This window comes from Leiobunum rupestre, chromosome 5 (genome assembly GCF_980474605.1).
Source record: "Leiobunum rupestre chromosome 5, qqLeiRupe1.1.hap1, whole genome shotgun sequence".
In the NCBI taxonomy this organism is placed as follows: Eukaryota; Metazoa; Arthropoda; class Arachnida; order Opiliones; family Sclerosomatidae; genus Leiobunum; species Leiobunum rupestre.
Window position 1 is genome coordinate 58,828,482 of NC_143388.1, and position 11,293 is coordinate 58,839,774.

An 11,293-nucleotide genomic window follows, 5' to 3' on the forward strand; every position below is an offset into this window, starting at 1 on the left:
GAGCTCGAAGAGAGACAAGGCGACCTCTTATAAGGAATGGGTAACATGTGTGGAGAAAGAGGTACAGGAAGCCGCACTGATATCATGGAAGTCCCAAGTACGTCAGAAAACAAGCCTCGGCTATTACAAAGCTATGGAAAAACCGATGAAAGAGGCATGTTATACTGGGCCGTGGGGCAGTGGTTTACTCTTTCAAGCTCAAACAGGTGCCCTACTATAACTAGGGAACGTCAAGTGGAATTATTGGGCTCCGAAGCCTTATCTCCGCTTTGGAAGCTATCTGGCCAAGTGAATGAGGATGTTTACCATGTTCTCCTAGAATGCCCAGAAACGGAAACTGATCAAGCGTGTAACAGCTGGCGAACAGAGCATTTTGGGTGCCCCATGGAAAATATTATTGGTCTTGCAGTGGAGGATTGGGACTTTGAGGTGATCCAAAAGGTGTTAGAGAATTGGCAGAAGAAGAAAAATTCAATTAACTGACTCCCCTAACTTCTCTGTTCTCCGGTCTACATAGTACTTCCCCCTAAAATATATTACATAACGTTGTATATTACTTTTTCCTGATTACGTTTTCCTGGTTACTTTTTCCTTTTACCTTTTATTTTTATTACTAGTGTAATATTGTATAATTAATGCTGAGCTCCCATTGGAGCTGCCCTGTTACAAAAGGGTGTACCTTGTACGAGCGAATAAAAACCATTGGACCTTTGCCGCTAAGAGTCTTTTCCATAGAGATAGAAAATAAATAGATGGAAGATTACTGCGTTAAGGCACCCCTGTTTTTGACCGGGAAAATTCATCCCCCCCCCCCACGCATGCATGAAAACGGAGATGGGCAGAATTTGCAACGCCATCTATCCTTCCTTTGTTTACATCAAATGACAGTTGATTCAGTTGTATCAGGGTGTGTATGGTGCGAAGGCCTAGTTGTCATGTGCACCAAAATAAAGTTTATTATTTTTGAAAAAAAAAAAAAATGACAGTTGATTTTCAAAAAGGCATAATTTATTTCAAAGGATGATAAAATTGGCGAATAAGTAGATAAGTCCATAATGAAAAGGGATAATAAAGCGAAACCCTAAATAAATTTGAAGAAATTCAAAAACTTACTATTAGCTCGTACCGATAGATCTCCGAGCAAACAAAAAACGCGAAACTCAGACCAAATAGATCTTCGAGTGAATAATTAATGGGGCTCCAAAGTTCGGTGGCAAAATGTGTGTAAAGTTAGTAAAGTGCGAAATTTACGGTTAACTCTGCCCGCCTCTGCCAAGGCCGAGTGAGGGGTTGGGGGGAAGGAAAAGAATGCTCAATTTTCTTTATTTTGCCACCGAACTTTGGAGCCCCTTTAAATTAAATTAAATAAAATAGCCAGAAAATCCAACGGTAGACCGGTTTCGTCCTATTTGGGACTCGTCAGTACCGTGCGGGAAACCTGGCTTGCGACTATAACACCGAATAGAAACTAAGCCTAAATATTAAAAATTTCAAAACGAGTTGCATAGCAACGGAAAGTCGAATAGAGGGAGAGTGGTGGAGATTAGTATATACGTAATGTTAAGTTAAAAGGAACCACCTATGGACTGCATTGTAAAGGATGATAAAATTGGCGAATAAGAAGATAAGTCCATAATGAAAAGGGATAATAAAGCTAAACCCTGAATAAATTTGAAGAAATTTAAAAACTTACTAATAGCTCGTACCGATAGATCTTCGAGCAAACAAAAAACACGAAACTCGGACCAAATAGATCTTCGAGTGAAAAATTAAATTAAATTAAATAAAATAGACAGAAAATCCAATGTATTTCATTTCACCGCGCGTCGATGGCGCCACGTAATCTGCCCATCTCATGGCTTCCTACATTGGCGAAAAGGGGTCGGCACTCGCGGTCAACTTCGCCAAATACAATAGTGCCTCTATTTCTTTTCTATCTCTATGGTCTTTTCAAAAGCGTTTGAAAAAAATTAAAAAACGATTGTACGCCGGGAGTAGTGGCGTACTCCTGTATTCCCAAGCGTCTGGGAGGCAGAGTTTGTGGATGGCCGTTTGACGAAGACCACCAATCCCCCAACGGGTGGTCGGAATACTTCCGCCATGGGTGTCCTCACCCCGGTCCCCATGTCTCCCCCCGTTGGCGTGGCCGTTACGCATATCTCGCCCTGATTCATCAAATGGACGAGAGGACTGACTTGTCCCACACGTATCAATCAGCCTTGGAAATAACGGTGGTCAGGTGGTCAAAGACCAGTTAATTAATTGCTCAGACCAGTTTATTTATTCAAAATTTGGGGGGCCACTGGTCACCGTGTCCAGTTTATTAATTCGAAATAATAACAAAAAAACAGAAGGTGACCAGTTTAATAATTCCAAATAATGGGAGATGACCTATTAATCCAAGGTTTATATCAATTTCTATGTACAGCGACTCCGCTTACTACCGCCGCGGCCACACGTCGAGGTTTTATGTAGAGTCCATTCGCTCGCATCCCTCGAACGTGTTGAACTGTCTAACCCCCCTCTGGCCTCAAACCCTCAATCATGGACTCTAAATTAAATGCCTCAATCCTCTAGTCTCACTTTCCCCCGAGTACGCTAGGCTACCTGGCTACGCGGTAATGGACCGGGGACTCTGGAGTTACGGAGCCTAGAGAAAGAAAGATAATAGAGTGTTGTCGTCTTATGGCGTTTTCCATTGGAGTCCTCTGTGCGCTCCTAAATATAAAACGTGTTCCATTGGGACAAAAAGGGCAACTCCAAAAAGGAGGCACGTCTTCGATTGGCACTGTTGCTCCCTCGCGGATTGATCCGAGCTGCCCCAAATCGAGGGACGGGGCAACCAAAAAAGAGCAATTTTTAAGCAAAGTGACTCCGAGAAAAATTCGTATTCCATTGGGAGGGCTGGAAGTCTAGTCCTCCGAGCACCTAGCGGAGTTCTCCGTGGTAGAGCGATGACGTAGAAGGCAAATCCGGATCACGCTCGGAGCAGTCCCAATGGAAACCGCCATTTTACGATTTTGAAAACTTGTAACGTCACAGCTGTAGTGTTAATAGTGGCCGCCATGATAGCTTCCGTTTTTTATCAATAGGCAAATTACAACGGTGACGTCGCAGGGTTTCAGACGACAACACTCTATACGGTAAATTACGAGGGTCTTAGTAGTCTTAGGTGAGATAGTACTATATTGTACTATTCATGTGGTACTCATAAAATAAAGTTAACTATTTTGAATACGTGTAAAGTTAATGTTACCAACATAATCTAACTTCTAAACATTTATTATAGGTTTTTTAGGCTTATAAATGACATTGGAACATTTTATATAAGACCAGTTTAATAATTCATAAGCTAGGGGGTCACTGGTCATAAGGACCAGTTTAATAATTCATATGCTAGGGGGTCACTGGTCATAAGGACCAGTTTAATAATTCATATGCTAGGGGGTCACTGGTCATAAGGACCAGTTTAAAAAAATCCTTATTTCCAAGGCTGGTCACAATCGACTAAAAAGAAACGATTGTGCTTTTTGTTACGGATTTATGTTCAAGAGAATAGAACGAAAGTACTTTTACATAAAAAGACCATTTTCAATAATAGCATTTTATAAATTTTTCTAATTTTATTGAAAATTGTCAGGTAAACAAATGCTGTTATTTAGTGAAAATGTTAATTTCTCATAAAGTTTATATTATTTTAGTATTTGGGTTAGTAATGTCTGAAATAGCCACATTAAAAAAGAAAGTTTGCCAAGAAATAAGATCCTATTTGATGTTTTATATAGCTAAAGGCTTGAAACCAACTGAATTAAATAATCTTTACAAGGACGATACAGGAAAGTCCATTCCTTTTAGAGAACTTGGCTTCAGCTCATTAATAGCTTTTCTTCAAAGTATACCTGACTCTGTTCGAATTCGTAGTGGATATCCCGAACCACAAATATTTTTAGTTTCTGATGAAAAAACTAAACACATTGAAAAGTTGTCTTTTAGTACAGCTGTGAAAAAAAGTAGTAGGACCAAAAGAATTAGAGCTCCTTATTTTAATTCTAGCAGCTACAAACGACAAAATTACCCTTTTGAAGCTGTTAGTAAAGTTGTCAGCCAAGTTACACAAGGATGTGTACCTCCAATTTCCAGGGAAAAAATTGCTGCTTTACTCAAGGAATTTGGTACTACTGGAACTCCCATTGTGAATATACAAAGCCATTATCAAAAAAAGAATGGAATGACAATTAACTATGGCTATTTTGGTTTCCCATCACTTGAGAAGTGTCTAAGCAGCATTCCCAACATAGTGACATTGAAGACAGACTTAAGAAATAATATCATTTGTGTTTCCACAGAAGAAATAAGAAGTGAGATTTTAAAATCCAATGTTGATTTCTAAATGAGTATTTGTGATAATTGAGTGATACTGATTATTAAATTTATTATATGCTAATTTGTAGAAGCACATGAAAATGATCTTAAAATCATTGCTGGAAATACCCAGAGTAAGAGGGTCACTGCATCTGCAAATGTGCATCTTACTGATAAAGTTGTCACAAAACCACAAACTACACAACATCCACCATCCCGACAGAGTTTTGGAGAGTCTTCCTCTGAAGAAGAAAATTTATGTGACAAATTGAAAAAGAGAATGCGAAGGGTTCTAAAACAGCATCCAAAAGGATTATGCATCGATACGTTCTTAGATGAATACGAAGTAAATGCCTATTTGTTCATATTGTGGCACTTTTTCCTAGTGATAATTACATAAACATTTCTTTTAACAGAGGATCAATCATGAAATATTGAATTTAGAAGATATTGGTTATTACGACATCACCGAATTGGTGGACCAAAATCCAAACATTTTTGGAATTGTTCCTTCTGATCACCCTAATAAAAGGGAAATCATCTATGATGCCCGATCACAAACACCAGATTTTATCAGTTACACCTCGAAGAAAGCTAAGGACATTCCAAAGGATGTAATTGGTAATATAAAGTCTATTCTTGAAAGCTACCCTGATGGCTTATCTGTACGAGAGTTTGAAGCGAGCTACAAGGTTATAATACATTCAAAATATATGATTAAACTGAATATTTTGTCTGACTCTTAAAGCCTCTTTTAGATTAACTGTAAAAGTGAATTACAGTGGCGGGATTTTGGCTTTAGCACTAAAGAAGACTTTTATCTTAAACTTTTGGAATATATTGGATATGTCATAACAATATCACGTGGTGAAAAGCATTTGCAATTGAAAGACCAAAAATCAAAATTTGTTCCTCCAAATACCATTTCATGCGATAAAGAGGTATGGCTAAAAATTGCTTATTTATGTTATTTTTTAAGATCTACTTAGCATTTTCCCTATATTTTAGCTTATTGTATGTCCTGTTGTTGGTGTATATGTGCCAGAAGACGCAGCCACTTGCAAAGATAAATACATTCCACAAACAATTCTAAGTCACGAGGATATAGATGATTATTTCAAAGTTTCCGTCTCAGAAGTTTGCAGTCCAGGATTATTTTTTATACAGCTTCTTGGGGAACAATATGCTGATGCTCTAGAACGTTTAATGGATAACCTTGAGTATTATTTATCAATGTATGATTTAAACATAGAAAATTCTACTAGCATCGATTCCTCTTATTCAGGAAATTCTACTCAAGTTATCCTGTATCTCAAAATTACAAGATTCCCCACCACGAGTTTAAGGTGCATTTACCCTGTGCCGCTTTATATGAGGAAGATTGGCATCGCGCTATTATTGTTGGCCTGCAGCCTCGAAATGAAATTGTCGAAGTATAACAATTTCCCGTATAAATGAAAAACTTTCATCACTTAAATTCTTTCGTTTAAAGGTCTTTTACATTGATTATGGAACAAGTGGCCGAGTTTCTAAAGATTGCATTCGTTTTATTCCTAAAAAGTTTATGACGCTACCATCACAGGCTATTAAGTGCCGACTGGGTCTAGTGAAACCTTTCAATGTGGTAAATAAATATACAAAACAATTTTTTTAATTTAGAAATGTGATATTGTTAAGGTTTTTTGTAGCAGTATGGTTGGACTACTGCCTCTGGCGAACGTCTGTTAAAGTTAACCAAGCTTAAAGATCTACAATGCAAATTTCTGCACACACGTGGCCTTGATGTAATATTTTTACTTCCCCTTCCTCCTCGTGAGTTTAATAATATCAAATATTTTATTATCAGTATAAGAAAGGTCTGGAAATTGTGATAACTGACACGACTGGAGAGGATGACATCCAAATCAATGATTTAATGATTCAGGAAGGCCACGCTAAAAAATGTCTAGAGGATGTTAATTTGGTAATATCTAGCTAAATATTCAACCTCTTAGATTAGACAAAGTGAAATTATTGCGATCCTTTTTGGTAGATTCCCAATTTTGAAAAAGATGACGCAGCTTCAGTGATGAGTTCTGCAAGTGCTGTGGTTGAGGAATTTGAGAAAAAGCCAAAACAAAAGATAGTCGAATCAGAGAAATTGCCAAATAGACCTAAGCAGACGGTTCCAGAATCAGCGCAAAGGCCAAAGGGAAAGTCACCCCCAGGTGGTTTTGTCAAAGGTCAAACACTTAATGTGGACATATTGCAACGCATCCTTGAATTGAAGCGCAACAAGTCTCCTAAATGTACAAACATCAACAATTTTGACTTCAGTATTTTTTCTGGGGTCCCATCCACACCATGTCCAAATTTACTATCTACGCCTCAATCTCTTAATCCTAGTCGTGCTTCCACGCCAATGCCTTCTAGTCCTATTCAACCACTAAACTCAAAACGCAATGTGACACTGGATATTTTAAACTCTATTCACGGTGAACCACAGCAAAACTTAAATCAATTTAGAAGTGCTACATCTCAATTATCTCAACATGTTTCTGAAGCTACACATCTATCTTCAGAAAATATTGACATTCCCAAACCACTTGCATCAACTGTTTCAATTTTGCCTCAAGCTGTCAAAATAAATGAAACTACAGATTCGAAGGACACAAACTCTCCGAAGAGATACTCCAAACAGTAAGATATATAAATTATCTACCACCCCAAATTACGTGATAACACACTTTTTATTTTAGAATAACATTCTTGACTGGCTATTCTGGGCGTATCATCAACTACGAAAAGAAGCCATACCTAACTAGTGCTGACTTGTCGACATTTATATTTGCGACTAATAATTTGATTATCAATTTGGTAAATCAACAATTAATTTTTTCATTTAATGTTGAAAGAATTGCCCAGGAGCCCTTCCTATTTTAGTTCCGTCGAATGAAGATTAAAGTAGAGACCATCAACATAGAGGCTGAAGAATGCCCAGATTTATTTGCTGAACTGAAAAAGTAAAATATTTTTATATATTAATTTTGCGTATTGATGTTAAAAGAGCTGACACTACATCACAGAGTTCACGCAAGAGGATTTGAAGTTTCAGAGGTGAAACATCTCACATTATTCCCCTTGGCTAGGTAAAAGACTACGTTTAGATTTAAGGGACTTACAAGAAAGACTTAGTCGATTTGAAATACATCATTCGGTCATAACTTTGGCTTCACAACGAACGGCGACCGAATGACGTATTTTAAACTGACTAATGGGCCTCTTGAAAGTCCCTTTAATATGAATAAACAACTAATTTAAAATTAATTATTGTAAATTTAGTTGCGTTGAAGCTTTAAGAATTCTTCCAAACAAGGCGTTAGAAAATGCGATACAGCAAAGTCTTGATAATTTTGATCCTGATGATTCTTTATGGCTGGTATGATCAAACCTATGCTTGTTAAATGCGCATTGGCTCAAGTTTGTTCTTCTAAATAGGAAAATGAAGATGACTACGCCAATTTAACCCCAGAGCTTTTGCAAGCGAAAATTGATCAATTAATAATCGAGCGGAAAACTTGCGTGTCACTACTTCAAAATTCAGATCCTAGAAATTTTGAAAATCATCTTGCATACACTGATTTAATGAGAGACTTAATTTACGCAATACATATTCAAAAAAGTATATTTTACCCTCCCTAGGCTTATTGAATTTTACTAATAACTTATTTAAATAATTATTCAAAATATCTGCAGTTATGATGGAAGAGAAATCTCAATCTGATGAACATAAGACTCGGTCAGATCTATTTATAAATAGTTCACCAAAACGAGGAAAAAATGTCCAAGCTGTAGCACCAATGGTATCCAACGAAATTACATTACCAACAACAACTTCTAGTACCATTCAAGCAGCAACTACTAGTGCCATAAGAATAACTTTGGCAGCACCTAATGGACCCAATCCTATTCAAGAAACATCAACTGCTAGTGCCGTGCAGCAACCAAATCCAATGGCTAGCGCCAATCAAATGCCAAGCTCAAATTCTTTAGTGACTGGCCCACCACTTATGATGCCTTTCGTTTCCAACATTGGTTTTCCAGGTATGGCCCATAATAATAATAATATGGGCTATCCTATGGCCATGAACTTTAATGTGCCATATCAACAGTGCTTTTTTCCATCGCCCCAAGAATTTCGCCCAGTTTACAACCAATTGGCTTTCTATAATCCAATGAACAGTAACAATGCTAACCATAAGTGACTGTTCAGTTTCTAATACTTTTTGTTCTTTTGTATATTTCTCAATAAACATTTATGTTTGAAATACAAATCAATTCATACAATCTTCTCACTTCAACCCAAAGAAATCCACTTTTGCGATTCACCTGTAAGGGAGCAGTGGCTAAAGAAACGGCTATGTGAGGACTGTGGCTGGGCCGCCTCCCAAAAGATTCCAGAAGAAGGTGGTCCTTTTTATAAGAAGGGGCTCCGAAAGGGGTTTAGTGGACCAAATTTGGTATATTTGTTTAAAAATACAACATATTTCTTCAGAGTACATCAGTGTTTTTTTATTGAAAATATAGGATTAGATAGGTACAAACAAAAAAAGAATAGTTTCCTCCGCAAGCCCATTGGATTAACATACAATACATATTTTGTTTCAGAGTAGATGGGACAATTCAATACACTAACCACTATGCAATTAATCAGGGGTTAGATAAGTGTAAAGGCTACGTCAACGGGGTGATACTTGGGGATAGTGTTGTAAGTCAGAAAATTTTCCAATTTTATCATCCAAGCGAGGTGAGGGCTCCTTGAGCGTTGCCATGTCGTTTATGAGAAAGTCGCCCAAACTTTATTTCAATTTAGCCCCGGTAGGCACAAATATTAAATAGGTACGTTGAAATATTTCGGGCCTATTTTGGGGGCCTCCAAATTTCTTGAAATGTGCCTGTATGGTCTTCTAATATTTGAACCAAACTTTTAAATTATTTTTTAGAAAATACATTATATTTTCAAAATTATCCCTCATGGGCCCACCCCTTCCTTCAAAGTTTTATTTTTGTTCACGATTTGTTTACATCGTTGGAGGCAGGGCCGGATTAAGACCTTGTGGGGGCCCTAGGCCCTAGCTAATTTTGGTGCCCCTTCAATGGCGAGCTAGGCGCTCCCACAATTTATAATTGACAAATGGATGGAAAATACAATTTCAATGTAGACTTTGCGGATATTTTAGTGACGTGAATAAATGATTGCTTTACATGGTATCGAAAAAATGTGGACGCATTTACTAAAATTACTCCGGAAAACATGTTTTTCGAAACCTAATCGTGCCCCTTGTAGGCTTGGTGCCCTAGGCAGTGTTGGAAATAAGCTTTTTAAAAGTACTGGCCAATGTGACCACAACTGTTACAGAGATGGGCGAAACTGTAAACACTCTCAATCGATTTTCCCTCTCTTTCGACAATCTTCCCGCTCTCCCCACTCTCCCTCATTCGAAAGAGTGGCATTCTCGGAACTCAGAGTATTCCACTCTTATACACTAATACGCATATAAGAAGAGAGAAGACCCTTTTACAGGGGTACCGCCATTGTGTGTACATTTTTAATAATCTACTTGTTACTAGATGGCGCCATCAGTTTACAATCCGAAATAACAAAAATAATAATATCCGCGAAAGTCTAATTTAAATTGTGGTTATTTAAAAGCTGAAATTTTGTATAACTATATTTTCTAAAATATTTTATATAAACTTTCAGCTTGAAATAGCACTTACATTATATAATAAATATAAAAATTTGATTTTATTTTTCAAATTTTGCGCCAAAATATCCACGCTGGTGTCATCTAGTGTAGAAATACGAAATTAAATTTTTATACTCGATGGCGGTTTCTAAAGGTTTGTTTCCCTGCATGTAGAATGCGAATTGGTGTATTGTTCTTCTGGCGCGCTAAAAAAGGGCGCGAAATATGAATTTCAATATTTTTATATATCTTTAATGAGCCGGGAAATTCCAATTTTCAATTTATTCTTATTTTTAGAGTGCTTGAAATAGTTTAGTGATTTTAAATTAAATATTTAAATGTAATGAAGTCTTAAACTCATAGCATAGTAAATGAATTTTTTTATTATTTAGTCCGCTCGGACAATTGATTAATCAAGGGTGAGATTTGTGTTACGGCCACGACAACGGGTTGATACTTGGGGATATGGATGGGACACCCGTAACGGAAGTATAACAACCACCCGTTTGTAGATTGTTGTTTTCTCACAAGGCCGTCCACATTCGGTCTCCAAAACGCTTTGTATTACAAGACTATGCTACTTGTCCCGGCAGTTACTGAAATAAACCAAGTAATAAGTAAATCTGAAGTATTATTTTTTAAGACGACATTATTTGTAAAGTAAAGAAGTACTAGAGAACCAGACTGTATACTGTACTGAACTAGGTTAAAACTCTACTGGTTCGATATATATGCAACATATTAGAAAACAAACTAGGTTATTATCAGTAAAACGTTATCTTGTTTACAAATACCGAAGATACATAAAGAAACGGTAACGCGTAATTTGAACAAAGTCAATATCGATTGTTTTTTTTTCCTTTTCTTCAACACTTGCCCCCGATGAAGACCTTGTCATACGCGTGTAGATTTAACTTCCGGCGTAACAAGTGAAAGGCTCTGCCGGTAATAGTTTCGCGAAGATATCTTCACTCGGAACGTAGGCTATATAAAGAATCCTTTGCTGAACACACTCTCTTACGTTGTACTGTCGAATGCTAGCCTTCTGTTTCGTGATTGTTCCACCTTCATCAGGGGGCCTATTCTGTAAGTATTCGAAATCCAATTTTCGATCGAAAACTACATTTCGAACTTCGAGATCTCGACGAATGGTATTCGGTAAAGATTTCGAATAAGCAATGGAAATTGTCGAAGTCGATCTC

General features: G+C 37.2%; 1 protein-coding gene across 1 annotated transcript; it reads left to right on the forward strand.

Moving 5' to 3' along the window:
- Positions 1–3,715: 3,715 nt before the first annotated feature.
- On the forward strand, positions 3,716–8,623 carry LOC149945438 (tudor domain-containing protein 5-like). The gene is made up of 16 exons (XM_090176558.1): positions 3,716–4,358; positions 4,452–4,708; positions 4,779–5,054; positions 5,121–5,303; positions 5,371–5,582; positions 5,648–5,795; positions 5,855–5,986; positions 6,051–6,146; positions 6,209–6,325; positions 6,395–7,041; positions 7,101–7,218; positions 7,285–7,364; positions 7,428–7,490; positions 7,684–7,780; positions 7,840–8,023; positions 8,098–8,623. Exons 1-16 carry the CDS (start codon positions 3,716–3,718, stop codon positions 8,604–8,606), a joined length of 3,762 nt encoding a protein of 1,253 aa, XP_090032684.1. The 3' UTR covers positions 8,607–8,623.
- Positions 8,624–11,293: the final 2,670 nt, after the last annotated feature.

Coding starts and splice junctions, on each gene's coding strand:
- LOC149945438 (XM_090176558.1), top strand. CDS start 3,716: ATGTCTGAAATAGCCACATTAAAAAAGAAAGTTTGCCAAGAAATAAGA. Junction 5,055..5,120: donor AGTTTGAAGCGAGCTACAAG/GTTATAATACAT, acceptor AGCCTCTTTTAG/ATTAACTGTAAAAGTGAATT. Junction 5,583..5,647: donor CGTTTAATGGATAACCTTGA/GTATTATTTATC, acceptor CCTCTTATTCAG/GAAATTCTACTCAAGTTATC.